Source organism: Muntiacus reevesi, chromosome 2 (genome assembly GCF_963930625.1).
Source record: "Muntiacus reevesi chromosome 2, mMunRee1.1, whole genome shotgun sequence".
NCBI classification, from domain to species: Eukaryota; Metazoa; Chordata; class Mammalia; order Artiodactyla; family Cervidae; genus Muntiacus; species Muntiacus reevesi.
In genome coordinates, this window is record NC_089250.1 from 23,790,514 (window position 1) to 23,809,054 (window position 18,541).

The 18,541-nt window shown below is 40.8% G+C and overlaps 1 protein-coding gene across 1 annotated transcript in view; it reads right to left on the reverse strand.

The window, feature by feature from the left end:
• Positions 1-18,541, reverse strand: part of C2H10orf67 (chromosome 2 C10orf67 homolog) — a 96,667-nt gene that overhangs the window by 460 nt on the left and 77,666 nt on the right. Inside the window, exons 16-17 of the mRNA XM_065919144.1 lie at positions 4,421-4,508; positions 4,097-4,247 (exon numbers count right to left, since the gene is read on the reverse strand). Coding sequence (XP_065775216.1) covers positions 4,097-4,247; positions 4,421-4,508 — 239 coding nt within the window. The remainder of the gene's footprint in view (positions 1-4,096; positions 4,248-4,420; positions 4,509-18,541) is intronic.

Sequence of the window (18,541 nt, forward strand, 5' to 3'; positions counted from 1 at the left end):
GGTTCCTGTTAGTGAGAGGCACCCTTTCCCTGCCTCTTGTGGCACGCGAGGTGCTTCACCCCTGCCTTTGTCCCGGGAAACCAAGGCGTCCCGGGCACTTCTGCATTTGGCCACTCTGGGGACTTCTGTATCTCTTTCTACTTTGAGTGGAAGGACTAGACAAAGGTCTGGATTAGGAACACACCACGGACTCATTGAACCCTCCCCTGTTTCCTTCTCGTTCCCCAACCCCTTGCCGCCAGATAGGACTCTTTAGTCCCCCACTCCACTCTCCAGTGCTCGTAGAGAACGATAGTTTCTTTCCCGCTCCTATCTTGGAGGAACTGGCGCCTGGAACATTCTCACCCTTAGAGTGAATTTTCCTGAATTATTTCTGGTTTTACCGATTTCAGCAATTGCACAGCATCCCCTTTAGCGCCTCTCTTGTTTGGGCCACAGAATGTCCCCCAGATAGCTAGGTAGTCACCTATCTTTGAAGTGCCAGCCTATGGAATTGGCTTCCTGGGAGAAGGCTAGCTAATGGATGTTTCTAGAAGGAGTTTTATTATGAAATCCAGTTGGGCAAGCATTGTGAAATGGATAGCAACAGTGTGTTGGCATTTGAATTTTCAAAAAGTGATGTGGACTCGAATTGGGACAGTCCTGGGGGGTAAAAAAAAATTATCTCCTGACCTTGGTCAGTGACATGCTAACTCCAAGTAAAATTTGTAAAAGAACCACTTCTCAAGGAAGGACTCTGGGCTGTACCCCCCGCCCCCCCCTCAGCACACACCTAACACTGGTGCATAAATCTAAATATTTGGGTTCAACAGCATGTGTGGAAATAACAAATGTGAGATGCCTTTAAGCAATTATTTGGAAGTTTTTCCCTACTTTTGAAAACATTCTTGATGCCTTATTTCTTTGATGGTTGCTCAATAGACACCACGAGGGGCTGACTGAGCGGTCCCCTCCCCAGCCTTCCTCTTGCGTTCAGTGCTTTCATCCAGCGCTTGAATTGTGTTGTCAAAATTTAGTAGAGGAAAGAGGAGGGGGTCATGAGAACTGGGGAGGGGTTCCTTGAAAAGTCTTGGAAATCGGTATTTTTGCAGGTGTAGAATGTGCCTAATAACCATAGCTAGTGCGTGCTCCCCAATGGCGAGGATGTGACAGGGACAGCTGGCTGAGTTTTCAGCGTGAAAACACCCCCTCGGTGGACCAAACACAACGACACTGACCTTTCTGCAGGGGGAACAGAGATGTGCCTCTGGCTGAATTGGCCATAAAGACGTCTTGCTATGACTTTTGTTCCCCACGAAAGCAAAGAAATATTGCGTTTAATATGAGAAGTACTGTTCACAGCTTTTCTGTGCCCCTTAAGAAATATTACAGTGCTGATTTACTGGCCTTCTTCCACTGAGTTGGCCCCAAGGCTGGAGGGTGGAGGGGTAGGGTTGGGGTGGGGGTAGGGGGCCAGGACCGAGGAGGGGGCTGCAGAAGGAGTGCAGTAAATTGCCTGTTGCCTGTTTCCAAAGTTCTCCCTTCGCAGCAGCAAATTTATCAATCTTTTCATCTGACAATACTTTGAAATATATCATTGTCATCCACAGTTGTTTGATAGATTATCTGCAGGCACACAGCCTTTTTCAAGGTCAAGTTGAAGATTCTTGTTTGCTGTTTAACTGGGTTGTTTAAAAACTCAGAACAATGCCTGCCTGTTAAATTTTCACTTGTTCTCATGGGGCATTCCAAAGCAAGTTTTCCTATTGACCGGATGTCGGGATATTTCATCCCTTTGAGCTTCTAAATTCAGCAACCAGGGCTTGGCAACGAAATCAACAGGAGAAGAAATGAAATTTAACCTTAGCATTTGCAGACACCAAGGAGATTGAACCATCTTTCACATCTCCTCAAAGTGTGTGTACTAATTTTGCTCTGCATGTCGCAGGCTGGTTATAGCCACACATCTATTCAACTTTCTGCCTTTATTCAAATGGGAAACTGCACATACACTCCCCTAAAGTAGAAGCACAAAGAAGTGGCGGCCACTCTGTCAGCACATAACCTGTTGCTCCAAGAACATTTTATAATAAAATCAGCCTCTAAATCATCATGTTTCATGGACATATTTATTTATGCTTTTAATGGAGACAGGCTTCACAGTTTCCACTATATCTGCGATGATTGATTTTTTTTATTCAGCCAACTTTTATTTACCTTGCAAAAATGTTCTGGACCAATGTGATAAATTACAGATATGCAAATTTCTTTGAATGGTGTTGTAAGTGTGTCTAGCTGGAGCTGAATAACGCCTTGCAAGTCAGTCTGTGCGCGCTCAGGACCCCAGGGAGCTGATCAAAGCACCCATTCTCTTTCATCCCCGGTATTCTCCTCCAAACTATTTCGATACAATATGTTTCCATGATGCACTTAATGTGCTAGGGACATAGAACTCATTACAACCTAGCTAGTTCTGCCGACCTCTTTGTTCTGAGGCAGAAAGTCAAAGAAAAAAGGAAAAGCGCTGCCAGTTGCCAGCTTTCTGAAATGCTAAAGCATGCGTCATTTTTCACCAGGTCTCGTCTTGATATCCTCAAAAGACAAACTATGAAACCGGCCTCAGCCCTTTCTGGCATTAATTACACTGCTGTCCAACCGATCTGTTTTTCCTATTATATGCATTTCTCAGCAGGGATTTTTTTTTTTTTTTTGCAAGAGTAATGCAGCTGCAAGTTAAACTATGAATGCATTTTTACCACTATGGAAAAAATAAGTGAAAAGGCTGCAGAACACACAACTAAAGTTTGTAAAAAGTTTCTGGTAGATAAGATTTAGGGTGGAACTTGGGAGGTTTGCACAACTTCTGTAAAAACCTGAAATTGACTAAGAACCTCACAGGCGTTTTCAATGCACCCTCAGTGTTCTGTAGAGTCACTCATTGTGTCATGTGAAATTCCTCTTTGGTACCCAGATAAATCTTGAAGGTGAAACCTTTCGAGGTTTCTCTGAAAATTCTAAAGTGAAACAGTCCATCCTACACCCGACTAGGAGCCTGCTTCCAAGGAATTTCCATCCAGGATAACAGCCCAGAGAATATAAATTCTATTTCACTTCCTCTGCTTCTTGTAGGGTTGATTGGTTGGTGGAAATGGCTGGCAGCCAGTTCTGGGAAAGCTTCCAGACCTGACTCCGATTAACCCTCTCTGGTGAAACTCTGCTGGAAACCAACTCACCAGCAATTGCCATTAATCTACTTACTAATTAAGCCAATTCATTTCTAAAGGAGAAAAATTCCTTTCTTTAGCCAAACTGATGGGAGGAAATTTGAAAGAAGCGCCAAACTGTGTAACTGTAATTCAGCCAAGGACTGCTAAAACAAGGTGTTGATATATAGCAGCAGATTTAAAACAAGTTTCTAGGGCAACACTCCTTTGGAGACGGTGGCATATAGTGCATAGTAGATGAAGCTCGAATAATGCTTCAGGGCGCTATGCCACCCCGTGTCCTCGCGTTAAAAATACCACGTCTCTCTCCAATTAAATCTGGTGCCTTTTACGCACAAACAAATCGTCTCTGTAGCTTTCTTTTGCACCAGAGTACATCAGCTTTATGTGACAGCCACCACAAATATATTGAGATTTAATAAACATCTTTAGAAATCTGTAAGCCAGAGCTTACGATCTTGAAACTGGGCTTCAGACCGGGCCTGACTTGTAGACAAGGGAACCGAAAGGGCTGGTTTGGCCATTACGCACGGACGAAGGCAAACCGGTCTTTCAGAAAATGGTGCCTTGACATTTGGAAAGAAGAGATGCGTGAATCTTCATCCTGATACTTACCAGGAAACACAACCCCAAAGAGTTTCCACACTTACTAAAGAATTGTTTACAGCGTTTAAGGTATGTCTAAGAGCCCCGCGCCTATGTAAGAGTGGACCTCCTTGGAGGGCATTTAAAATCTCCTTCGAGGTTTTTCTGGTACGCCTTTATGGATCAGTTGGTGGACAGCAAATCAGTTTGAGTTAGCGTTACAGGGATTCCAGGTGGATTTAGAGAGCGAATGACACAGGGTGGGTGCCTCAAACTTTTCATTTTAATCGAAGCTCGTTCCTTCCCACCCTAAGGCGCTGGGGCACCCCACTGAGCCCAGGGAGCGCCCGGATGGATGTGGCGGCGGCTCTGGGTCTGTGCGCCCCGCTCACCACGCACCAGCCAGCGGGTTCTTGAAGGGTGTGGAAAGGTGCGCTCAGAGCGCGCACTTCGCGTTCTCTTCAAGTGCAATTCGCCAATGAGTAGGCGGCCTCTGAAGACGGTACAGTCGGGTTAGAAACGCCTTGAAGACAGTGTCCCTCGCCAGGGAGGCAGGCCTTAGGCCCGGTGGTAAGAGCCCTCTTCCTGCCCCCCGTCCCCGCTCTGAGCAGCGCGGTGTTCTCTGCCGCTACTCGGAACGACCCGTGTCGCTCTCTGTGGTGTTCTGGGGCGTCGAGTGCTTTTCCTCCGGAGATTCTTCCTCCAGATTTTCTAACCTCACTAAACAGAGGGAGAGATGAAGAGAGGTGTAATTTGCTTTAGTTACTGTACGTAGACCACTCCCCACACACTTTCACTCTCTGCCTCACTTTTAGTGGGTCCTCCAAGGCCTGGCCCCGGCTGGGGGCCGCCTCAGTAACCTGGAGGGGAGGGTGGGGGCAGGTGAGTCAGGCGGTCGGCTCCTCTAAGGCCTTTAAAGGAGCGTGTGCCGGTGAAGTTTCCCCTGAGATAGTGTTCCTGCTGTCCCAGACCGGAGAAATGGTCTGAGGTGCCTGTGACCAGGGCCAGTAAATGATCTTCCCGGAGTTACCTCCCTAGAATTAGGAGCCGTTGTAAGAGAGGGGTGGACTTGTGTTTGGGTTCAAGGACCTAACTCAGGTTTACATTTCCATTTGTGTTTTCAATCTTTCCTCCTTATGAAACAGAAAATTTTAAGTAAGAAGGAAAGAAAATCAACTTGGGGGGGAGGTTCTGAAGTTGGGGAATGGGGAGGTTTTGCCCTCCCCACCCCTCACCCCAGGCTGGGCTCTGCTCCCTAGGCAGGGACGTTTACCTGATGTGTAAATTGTGAGGAAAGCGTTGGGGGTCTGAGACAGGAAAGCCACAACATGGGATGTGATGTTCCAGCTTTGAAGGGGAACAAAGGCCCTGAGCTAATCCCAGTGAAAGCCAGGAGCGTGGAGAAGGCAACAAAGACTTGAAGCCTGCGGTCACCGGTAGGTGTCAATGTGGACACTTACGGCCGGCGGGGCAGTGGGAGAGGGGAACACAGAGCCGGGCTGTCATTCCAAGGCTTAACATGAACAAAGATAAAAACGTGACAAGCTCAGCTTTCAATGGTTGGGAGGTTCAAAGTGGAGTGCTAGGGAGTGTATCTGGGTCAAGTCTCTTCTGAAGCAGGGCTCCTCTTTCTCTCCTCCCATTATCAGCCAGGGAAGTTCTGAGGCCTTTTTCCTGAGGTAACTTTTCTTACTGATAGAATTCTTCAGAATAATGTCCGATTCTACCCACTGCCTAAGGTGAAGAGATGGAGTTTTCAAGACTTCCAGACCTCAGAAACCCAAGTGGCTGTATTAAGACTTATGAACTTGAACATCCTACCTTAACTTTCAGGATAAAGTTCATGGACTCTTGTATGCATTTCAAGAAAAGAAGTAACATTTTCTTTTGTGAAACTGTTCATACATGTAGATGAATCAACAGGTAACATAATTTAGTAAGTATTCATCCAACAAAGAAGTTTCATTAGTAAACCATTGAAGAGATAATGGAGACCTGGGAGAATTACATATGCCTGTGGTTTCAGATTCCCTATTAGAAATCCGGCAGACAAGACATCAACCAGCAAATGAATCTCCTCTAGAATCTGGGAAAGACAATTGGGACTGCTCCGCTAATGTAACTGATTAGCAAAGATCATCTTACAGAATGAATAAGTGGAAATGACAACAAATTATGTTTATCCTAAGAACATGGACATATTGTGTTCCTTAAATTCTGGTACTAGAACCAAATCACAAGTTTTTTAAAAAAAATGATCATATAATAAAATTCTGGTTTTCCTTAGCTGAAGTAAGCCTCCTAAATAACAATTTTAAAAAAGGATGTAAATATCCTTAAAAGACTAATGACATTTCACAGGTAATGCAATTTAGAAAGAAACACTTCCATGTTTTCTTTTCCAACAATGTGCATTTTTGTAAACTGCTATAAATTGCAATTCAAAAGCACTGCTCTCACCATCCCCAATCATTTTTTATACTGATCAAATGAATGCAGATACTCCCATTTGGGAGGGGCGACATGACATTTCACTTGGCAGTTCTAAACAGGTCACAGACCTTTCACAGACCCTAAGGCAGTGGGAGGGAGTGCTTTACTAAACCGTGTAACCAAATCAAACCAATGGTTACCCCTTTTCAAAACCATTGGAATGGTCTGCACAATGCTATTCACATAGCAGCACAGAAACTGAAAGGATGGTCATCCAATGGAAATTTCTTTCCTTTTGTTTACACTTACAGAGCTCAAAAAGTAATACTAGGAGGAAAACAATTACATTTGCTATGATAAAAGTCATAAACACTTAACATGCGTTCTGGCTGGTGTAACTGGCATAGATATGGCCATCCATTGGTATGTATATATATGCACATGTATGTATGTATATGCATGTATATTTATTGAAGATGTCCCTTTGTTTGAAACCTTAGGCACAAAGACACAACATGGCTGCCCTCAAGATGACCTATTGCTTTCAAGTTGCTTGAACACATCAGAATTTCCATTGTTAAGGTTGATTAATTGAAACTGATAAGTTACCATGAATAAAGATTGTTTTTCTGTTTAATGTGGTGGGCCTGATTTGGTAAATGCCTCATTCATGTAGCTTTGCAGTGCAGCATATGGGCAAGAGTCATTCAGTATCACAAACATATACAATTTATTATGCTTGTGTGGGCACAACCAAAAGGCCTTTCTATTTTAATGACAAAGTTTCAATGAAAAATTCCATTTAAAGAGTCACTAGGAGCATGATCTGAGATTTTGTCATTTATTCTTAAGAGTTTACATCGCTGAGTTTCTCTGAGTAGTTTTAAAACTATCATATTTAAATATAGTTTTTAAGAAAGATGCAAATGTCCAAATTATACCTTAGCACTAGTCATTGGGAACACAGCAGAATTTACGTTAAATGTTAACAGACATAAAAAGAGAAAGCACCTTTTCATTTGATGCTAACTTGTGTGCTCTGTAACTGATAATCTTAAATGTTTCATTGAGGTGCCATCAACAAAAGTTCCCAAGTTTACAAGAAAATGTGAAGGGTGTTAGCTTCCTGAAGTCTTTTTTCCCTTTAATAAATGAAATCAGAAAACAATATTTAAAAATAATTTAGGGAAAATCACATGAAAATACAGTGGATTTATTAATTTGCCCACAATTTCATTACTGTTAGCTTCCTTTCCTTGAAAGTTGATGTCACTTTTCAGACTATATTGAAAACTGTCATGAGTATTTACCGATAAAGGTAAGTTTTAAAGTTTTTTCTAGTGATGTTGTACAGAAACATTCATTTTTCATTTCAGCTGCTCACATAATCACCCGAAGAATAATAACAACAACAAAAATCTACGAGAGACTTGCTAATGAACTAAAGAAATGACTGTATCAAACCATCAAAGAGATAGTTACCATATTCAGCCTTTAATGTCTTATCAAATAAATTCTCTGGTCATTCATGTCCATGAAACAGTTCAAGTTCACCCAACATTTCTCAATTAAATTAGATGGGTAATCTCAGTTCAGCTCTTCGGGAGAGTAATAAACCACATTGGTCACAGTTGACCACAGCTAGTATGCGATTCATAAAGGACTGGATGTCCATTGGAAAGCTAATCAGTGCACCGTCACTTGTAAAATTCCCTCCTGCATTTTGAAGCGATAATCTGTATCTAATTTTTAAAGAAAAATTTACTCTCCTTTCACTCTTCTGAGGTCAGTTTCTTTTCTGGACCTGAATAGAGATTATTGGTGAACAGTACCAAATAGCTTTGGTATGTGTACAACAAAAACCCACCTCTTTGTAGAACATAACAAATTATGCAATGTTCACAGATGTGCTTTGCATTGTGTCTTTTGTGAGAAAATGAAGGCCCAAGTCAATTCCCACCCCCCTCTTTATGAAAGACTAGGCTCCCCATGCAATCTGTCCTAATCCCGGGGAAAAACATCATTATACCTAATATGGAAGCTTCAGATAGTTATCTGAAAAGGGATTTTTTTCATTTGCACTTTTGGTCTCTGTAATTTACAGAACTATGAGTTTGAAGTTGCAAGCAAATTTGTTCCTAGAAACAAGCAGGGAAGATTAAAATGTTAACTGCTCCTCTAACCCACATCTGATATTTAGAGGAAATGCTGTGTTCACATGATCTCATGCTTGAATTTATAGGCCACCAAAGAAATAGAGTCATTTTTCAATTACAGTTTGAAAAAATGTACACACTGAAAATATTTTAAATCTTGTTTCTGTGTTTTGGCTTTTTATGATTTTTATCAAGGAAGAGGTTAATCCTATTGTCACGAGGTAGCCATTGCTGCAGTAATGGTGACAAATGCAGAGAGGCATTCTCAGGTTCACCCTGCTTCATGGGACCTCTGTGAATACAGGTGTTACTTTTACTGAATGTGCTAGTCTTTGGGAGTCAGTCTTAGAATAGACATTTCAAGCACTGAGGAGATTCTCTGCATCCTCAGTACCTAGCCCAAGGCTTTGTTTATAGTACATGCTCAGAGTTACTCTATGATCCAGCAATTCTACTCCCTGGCATATATCTGGACAAAATAGCAATTCAAAAAGATACATGTACCCCAGTGTTCATAGTAGCACTATTCACAATTAGCCAAGACATGGAAGCAACCTCAGTGTCCATCAATAGATGAGTGGATAAAGAAGACGTGGTACATATATACAATGGAATATCACTCAGCTATAAAAAAGAATGAAATAATGCCATCTACAGCAACATAGAAGGACCTAGAGATTATCATACTAAGTCAGTCAGACAAAGACAAGTACCTTATGATATCACTTATATCCAAAATATAAATTTTGAATCCAAAATATGAATTTATTTATAAGACAGAAACAGACTCATAGACATAGAGAGGTTACCAGAGGGGGAAGGGGGTGGAGGAGGGAGAAATAGGAGTTTGGGATTAGCAGATACAAACTACTATATATTGGGTTGGCCAAAAATTTTCCATAAGATATTATGGAAAAACTCAAACAAACATTTTGGCCAACATAATATAAAACAGATAAACAATAAGGTCCTACTGTATAGTGCAGGGAACTGTATTCAATTTCCTGTAATAAACCATAATGGAAAAGAACGTACATATATATGTATACACACATATACATACATATATATATCTGAATCACTTTGCTCTACACAAGAAACTAACACAACATTGTAAATCAACAATACTTCAATTAAAACAATATACTAGGTACTCATAAAGTCTAGGGAAGGAATGAATAAATGAATGAATTAATACGGCCTTTCAGTTGCCTCCCATATTGACTGGTCTTGGTCATGAGACTTGCTCTAATGGGACAGGAGCAAATGTGCCAGCAGATTCAACAGACCTGTGTGTGCATTGGCACTTGCTCTTTTTTGCTGTTTCTGAGAACCCTGACACCACTACGAAAGCAAGACTGGGTTTGCCTAATCAATGATGAGAAATATAAGGTCTGATTGCCTCTGTCATCTCAGCAGACACCCAGCCTGAGGTCACAGATGGCCAGCTAACTATGGGATATGAGCGAGCCCCAGCGAGAGCAGGCAGAAGACCTATGACCTAGGTGCAGGCATGTATAAAGTCACAGAAGTGCAGAAGAGCATGGACTAGCAGGGAACAGCTATCCCAAACAAAAGCTGGTGGTTTGTTATGGCTAGATTAGGCAGCTCATGTAGAAGAGAGGTAGGGATTATGCATAGTTTCATAAGCTAAACTGAAGAATTTAGTTCTATGCTAAAAACCACAGACATCTATTGAAGGATTAAGCAGAGGAATAACAAAAGTGAATCAAAGAATGAAATCCTTAGTGACTCCAACACTCACTACTCAGAGCTGGTGGTGGAACTGAGTAATCAGGAGAGACTGAGAAGGATGCTCTGATACATAGCAGGAGAATAAGAACAGGCTGGTGTCTTGGAGTAAAGAGGAGAGAATTTCATGAGTTAAGGGAGGCTTGGGGACTTCCCAGGTGGTCCAAGTGACTAAGACTCTATGCTCCCAACGCAGGGGGTCTGGATTCAATCGAATAACAACAAATAAATTGACAACAGACTTCAATGACCCTGAGCAGAAGCTCAAAGGCAAAGGCATAGTAACAGCATGTGGAGGAAAAAATAACTGCTAACCCCGAACATCATCTCTTGCTAAACTACCCTCAAGAGGAAGATAAAATTAAGACAAACAGAATTTACCAAATTACTGAAGTAATGATACATTTTAGCACACACATACCCTAAAATGTACACACACACAGGGGGTATTCAACATGTAATTCTGTGTTGTCTGAATATTTGAAATATTTCATAGAAAAAAAGTTTCTAAATTAAGTAAGCCTATAAGCCTTCCCTCAATGCATTCTTACTAATATGAGAACACAGGTAATAAGATTACTTTATAATTTTTTGTCACTCTAGTTGACATTTGTGTAGAATGTAATAGTATGCAACTTACTTCTTCCTATGATCTATTTTTTTTTTCATGTGACTGTTTCATTCAAGATGAGGAACGTGCATTAAAGATGAACCAGCCAGGAATGGGACAGGCTGAGGACTAGAGTCCTGTGACACTTCTTTACACTGACTTACAAATATCTGCTTTTGGTTCTCAATTTATTCCCTCAAACTCCAAACCTGGTGTTCCTCCTGCTGAAAGGAATATTCATATGGTATCTTTCACATACAAAGATGTCACTGCCAGTTCACTCAAGCGTGTACTTGATATGTCCACGAATTTGCATGAATTCATACATAATATCTTGCAACATTTTGCCATTTCTCTAACAGAAACATTACTAAATTTAAAAATTAATACCCACTCCACACTACTTAAAACCTTTCTCAATATTTTGTTAACCACCATAAAAGGCTTATATAGTTTATAATGACTCTTAAGTAACTGGGCAGTAATGGGCCTCTGCGGTTTGGGATGAAATCAGTGGCCACAGGATCCAGAGAGGCAGCTGGAATTCAATTCATGGCCCAATGAATGAATAACACACTAGAAAGTATTCTTGCCTCATGCTTCGTGTTTTGGAGACCTCTGAGTACCAGTTTGGGGCATAATTAGGAATATGCTTTGTGGCGTTTATTCAATGAAACTCTGCCTGTGCTGTGCTTAATCACTCAGTCATGTCTGACTCTTTGTGACCCCTTGGACTGTAGCCCACTAGGCACTTCTGTCCATGGGGATTCTCCAGGCAAGAATACTGAAGTGGGTAGCCATGCCCTCTTCCAGGGGATCTTCCCAACCCAGGGATTTAACCCAGGTCTCCTGCACTGCAGGCAGATTCTTTACTATCTGAGGAAATCTGTCTACATATACTTAAAAGCAGGCTTCCCAGGTGATACAATGCCTGCCAATACAGGTACACACCAGAGACTTGGGTTTGATTCTTGGGTCGGGAAGATACCCTGGAGGAGGAAATGGTGATCCACTCTAGTATTCTTGCCTAGAAAATTCCATGGACAGGGGAGCCTGGTGGGCTACAGTCCATAGTGTTGCAGAGTTGGATACAACTGAGTGACTGAGCACACATACGTACTTAAAAGCATCACTAGACTGAATTAATATGAGACAGTCCATCAAATTAATAAAACACATGTATTAGTTGTGACATTTTTTCTGCTAATCTGTTATGATCTTATTTACAAATTCAAAGTCTTTTGGCTGCCTACTTGTCTCAACAATTTAAAAAATAATTTTATTGATTTATTTTTGGCTGTGTTGGTCTTCATTGCTGCATAGGATTTTCTCTAGTTGAAGTGAGAGGAGGCTACTCTCCAGCTGCAATGTGTGAGCTTCTCATTGCGGTAGTTTCTCTTATTGCAGAGAATGGGCTCTAAGGCACATGGACTCAGTAGTTGCGGCCCTCGGTCTCTAGAGCACAGACTCAGTAGTTGTGCAAAATGGGCTTAGTTGCTCTGCGGCATGTGGGATCCTCCCAGATCAGGGATAAAATCCGTGTCTCCTGCATTGGTAGGCAGATTCTTTAACACTGAACCACCAGGGAAGCCCCAATTTCAACTATTAACACCATTTTCAAAGTATTGTTGTCATTCCGCTACTGAGTTGTGTCCGACTCTTTGCAACCCCATGGACTACAGCACGCCTGGCTTCCCTATCCTTCACAGAGTTTGCTCAAACTCATGTTCATTGAGTCAGTGATGCCATCCAACCATCTCATCCTCTGTCATCCCCTTCTCCTACTGCCTTCAATCTTTCCCAGCATCAGGGTCTTTTCCAGTGAGTCAACTCTTTGCATTCAGCTTCAGCATCATTCCTCCCAATGAATATTCAGGGCTGATTTCCTTTAAGATTGACTGGTTTGATCTCCTTACACTCCAAAGGACTCTCAAGAGTCTTCTCCAACACCACAGTTCAAAAGCATCCATTCTTCAGTACTCAGCTTTCTTTATGGTCCATCTCTCACATCCATACATGACTACTGGAAAAACCATAGCTTTCACTCTATGGACCTTTGGTCAGCAAAGTGATGTCTCAGTTTTTTAATATGCTGTCTAGGCTGGTCATAACTTTTCTTCCAAGGAGCAAGTGTCTTTTAATTTCGTGGCTGCAGTCACTGTCCGCAGTGATTTGGGAGCCCAAGAAAATAAAGTCTGTCACTGTTTCCACTTTTTCCCTATCAATTTGTCATGAAGTAATGGGACAAGATGCCACAATCTTAGTTTTTTGAATGTTGAGTTTTAAGCCAGCGTTTTCACTCTCATGTTTCACCTTCAAGAGGCTCTTTAGTTCTTCTTCACTTTCTGCCATCAAAGTGGTATTATCTGCATATATGAGGTTGTTGATATTTTTCCCAGAAATCTTGATTTCAGCTTATGAGTCATCCAGCCCAGCATTTCACGTGATAGATTCTGCATATAAGGTAAATAAGCAGGGTGACAATATACAGTCTTGATATACTCCTTTCCCAATTTTGAACCAGTCCATTGTTCCATGTCCTGTTCTAAATGTTGCTTCTTGTTCTACAGACAGGTTTCTCAGGAGACAGGTAAGGTGGTCTGGTATTTCCATATCTTTCAGAATTTTCCACAGTTTGTTGTGATCCACACAGTCAAAGGCTTAGCAGAAGTAGATTTTTTTTTTAATCCCCTTGCTTTTTCTATGATCCAGAGGATGTTGGCAGTTTGATCTCTGGTTCCTCTGCCTTTTCTAAATCCAGCTTGTACACACAGAAGTTCTCGGTTCACGTACTGCTGAAGCCTAGCTTGAAAGATTTTGAGCATTACCTTGCTAGCATGCGAAACGAGCGCAATTGTACAGTAATTTGAACATTCTTTGGCATTGCCTTTCTTTGGGACTGGAATGAAAACTGATCTTTTCCAGTCCTGTGACCACTGCTGAGTTTTCCAAATTTGCTGGCATACTGAGTACAGCACTTTAACAGCATCATCTTTTAGGATTTAAAATAGCTCAGCTGGAATTCCATCATCCTCACTAGCTTTATTTGTAGTAATGCTTCCTGAGGCCCACTTGACTTCACACTCTAGGATGTCTGGCCCTAGGTGAGTGACCACACCATCATGGTTATCCAGGTAATTAAGACCTTTTTTGTACATTTATTTTGTGTATTCTTGCCACCTCTTCTGCTTCTGTTAGGTCCATATTCTTTCTGTCCTTTATTGTGCCCACCTTTGCATGAAATGTTCCCTTGATATCTCCAATTTTCTTGAAGAGATCTCTAGACTTTCCCATTCTATTGTTTTCCTCTATTTCTTTGCATTGTTCACTTAAGAAGGCTTACCTCTCCTCGCAATTCTTTGAAACTCTACATTCAGATGCGTATATCTTTCCCTTTCTTCTTAGCCTTTTGATTTCAGAGCATGGATTATCCATTTTAATTTTTCACATGTTGCAATCCCCTATCTGATCAATTGACAAAGCTTCAGTTAGAAAGAAAACTTTGGATTTTTGTGATTAATTTTCAAATCCAATTGGAATCTTGACTCCTCCCTATGCCAGTGAAAATTCCCTGTATTTGGAAAGGTATGTTAAGAGAGACACTGTTGGTTCTCCAGACTTTAATTTGTCATTCAATATCTTAAATCTCATGCCTCAAATAGAAAGTATCAAAAAGAACAAAGGTATAAAGAGCAAGGAAAATTCCCAGGAAAAGGTAGTGAAGAGTCAGCCCAAATCTGAAAGACAAGGATAACATATATAACTTAGAAATAGAATATCTGAATTATAAGTAATTGGTGACAATAAGGGAAGTAGTAGAAAAGTTGGTGGCAGTGACATCATAAACATTAATAGATACCTTAATACATTATATTTAGTAAATCAGGTTAGTCCCTTTTTAACATTTTTAATAGCCATCAGTTACATGTGAAGTGATGTTACATACCATCAGTTATGTATATTGTGTACAAAAGTACATGTGTAGCAATATTATAAAATATGCATTTGAATGTGAATACCTTACCAAATTACAGTAATTACAACTGAAGTCTAGAAAGAATATGTAAAACAATGCTAACATTTATGCCTAAAATGCTTTCCTTTTTATCTTTTAAGTTACTTCTCTTGTGTGATTTTTAAAATTATTTTCGTGTTTAAAACAAAAATGGGGGAACTGAACTCCACTTTTGGTGCATATTACAATTACTTAAGAATGAAACACTTTACAGGTCTAAAGTTTCAAAGGGTGAAAAGAAAGATTTTAAAAACCTTTCCAATGTACTACAATTGTTCTACCATTCTTTGAAAACGTTTAAGATCATCTCTTCCATGTTTCTTCCCTAAAAGTCTCAAGAGAATTAACAATACAATGTAATCTAGGTTTAAATTTGGGTTTCTCCTGTGTTTCAGATATTTATGTTTGAGGTTTCTCTTACCGACAAGCCACTTAAAGGGTCACTGTTACTTTGAGGTTTTATCAATGAGATTCGTGTCTTTGGGGCCCATTAGGGACATTTTTGAAGATTACAATGTCAATAGCACCTAATTACTGGACTGTGAGAAAGGTCTTCTTAAGTACATAAAATCTGTGGCAGTGCACAGTACACAATGGGCTGCTCAGATCCCAAATTTTATCACAGTTAAGTAGCAAACAAATTAATAATGTTACCTGGGATCTCCTGGGATAATTACTACTGTGTAAAAAAGACTGCTTTGAAATTCTGCCAATAGTATCATACCTCATTTTTTAAAATTTCTTTACATTCATGAGGATTTCTTTATGTCTTAAATTTTCTTTGTTGCAATAGCAACTCTCTGCTTCACACTAGACTTTTTTAGAGTAAAGCTTGCAACATAACAAAGAGTAAATTTCAATTTGCTTGGGAAACATATCCTCTAATGCTATTTTAAGTTATGTTTTATTTTGCCCTTTTCAAAATATCTACAGTATGATCTGATACTAATGACAAATTTTTTTCTTTCTTATGCATGGTGGACATAAGAATTAAAGGAGAGACCAGTTCTTTTAAATCACTAGCCTACTTCTGAGGACATTATAGTTCTCATGTAATGGGTTAAAAAGCAGGTTTGCCAGACTTTATTTTCAGAACCCAGGGATTATATTATCCATAGGTCAGGAGGAAAGGTAGGGATGGGGTTAGCTAGGCAAGTCACCTCATTTAATCCTCATAACAAAGCTAGGAATTAGAGTCACCACCTCCATTTTACAGAGCAGAAGGAGCTGAGATGAAGTCACCCCTGGAGTAAGTGGCTGGAATGAGATGGGAACCAAAGTCTGTCCACCTGCAAAGCCTTTCTGCTACATCATATGTTTTCCCATTGTGTGTTGTTGAAAATGGGACCACACATTGTCATGCATGTGTCTTGGAATAAATCAGTATAATTGACTGGTGACAAACCTGGCCCCTGGGGCCACACCGTCTGGGTCTGAACCCAGCCTTTTTTGTAAAAATAATAATCCATTTATTTGCGATCATAACCTTGGCAGCCTACTAGGCCCCTCTGTATCCAACTGTCTCCTTTATAGACTTGAGAAGGCAAGAGTGCTGACCTTATGGGTTTTTGTGAGGGTTAGAGCTAAAGCCTGAAAAGCATTTAGAATAGTTGGTTGTTGTTTAGCCGCTAAGTCATGTCCAACTCTTCACTACCCCACTGACTACAGCCCACCAGGCTCCTCTGTCCATGGCATTTCCCAGGCAAGAATGCTGGAGTGGGTTGCCATTTCCTTCTCCAGGGGATCTTTCTAATCCAGGAATCAAACTTGTGTCTTCTGCATTGGCAGGTGGATTCTTTACCACTGAACCACCAGGGAAGCTCATTAGAATAGTACCTACACCCATTAAGTGTTAGTTACCCATAATTTTCAGAAGTATCTTATTGTATGAATATACAATATAAAAACCTCAATCTTTAAAGCAACACTGAGGATTCTGGTAACAGGGAGGATAAATATTCAGTAGGGTATTTAAAATTAATATCCTATTTACATAATTTAAAATACAGACCTCAATAACACAGTGACTTTAATGGGTTCAGGTTGGCTTCTGTCACCAGATAGGTTACAGTCACCCTCATGTTGTAGAAAGTAATGATTTGTCTATTGGTTCACATGAGTCATGTAGCTAAACACCTCTTTGAAAACAAATTTGTGAATTAGTGCCTGAAAACACTGATAATGTACTGAGCTATTTCCCAGGGGCCTGGAGGGGGTTTCTCCACCTTCTGAAGCACCTGAGAAGCTTGGAGTGACTTGTTTTGTGAAGACAGTTTGGCCTTTTGAACATCTAGTGTGCATACTGTTCCATCCCTGTAACCATGAAAGACAGCTTTCCAATGAAAAAAAATTCATTTACTTTTTGAATTAGTAAATTTGTAATTCAATTTCCTCCTGGCATTTATATGTCAGTTTTTTGGGCCATTACAAGCAGAAAATTTATTTCTAGTTGATTTGGGATTAACTGGAACCCAATTAACCAGAAACTTTCGTTAACTGAATGATTTCCCCGCATTGTCTTCATAGGGGAGAATGTGACACAGCAAAGTTATATCAGAGATTTTGTAGAAAGAAATGTCAGGGTTTTGCCCAGAGACTTTCTGTGTGACACCCTCACTTACTCCTTCTCTGCAGCTCAGAGTCTATTCAGTATGATGCGCCTTGTGGCATCCTGCAAAATTATGGATCATAAAATAGCATTCACTTTCAATTTTATTAGTAAGCTGGAAAAAGGGCGCTAATGAATTTTAGGAGGGTTTTCAGTAGACAAGGTGGAAACAACTCTACACTTTGCATTTTCAGAACAGAAGAAAGGGAATGCCAGTGTTTGTTTTGGCTGAGGCTTCCTCATGGCCCAGGTAGCCATCAAAGTCGGTTTGTATGACTACAAATGGACCTTCAAAAAATGGTTTGCTTGGCTCGGAGAAATAATTTTTGGATGTAAAATTCTCAACTGGATTTTTTGCTGTTAATTAAGGCTCTAATTAAAATGTTGGGTAGAACAAAGATTGCAAATTTAACAATTTACATTTTAATGATAAATCAGAAAGTCTCTCTTCCCCAGGCTTCCCTGTCCTTCACCATCTCCTGGAGCTTGTTCAAACTGATATCCATTGAGTCAGTAATACCATCCAACCATCCCATCCGCTGTCATCCCCTTCCCTTACTGCCTTCAATCATTCCCGGCATTAGGGTCTTTTCCAATGAGTCAGCTCTTTGCATCAGGTGGCCAAAGTATGGGAGTTTCCCCTTCAAATCAGTCTTTCCAGTGAATATTTAGGGTTGATTTACTTTAAGATTGACTGGTTTGATCTCTTTGCAGTCCAAGGGACTCTCAAGAGTCTTCTCCAGCCCCACATCGGTTCTTCCAAGCTCAGCATTTGGTGCTCAGTTCATATGATCACATGGACCTAAACCTTGTCTAACTCAATGAAACTATGAACCATGCCATGTAGGGCCACCCAAGATGGACGTGTCATGGTGGAGAGTTCTGACAAAACGTGGTTCACTGGAGAAGGAAATGGCAAACCACTTCAGCATTCTTGCCTTGAGAACCCCATGAACAATATGAAAAGGCAAAAGGATATGACACTGAAAGATGAATCCCCCCTCCCACTCCCCTACCCAGGTTGGTAGGTGCCCAATATGCTACTGGAGAAGAGTGGAGAAATAGCTCCAGAAGGAATGAAGAGGCTGAGCCAAAGCAGAAACAGTGCCCACTTGTGGATGTGACTGGTGATGGAAGTAAAGTCTGATGCTGTAAAGAACAATAGTGCGTAGGAACCTG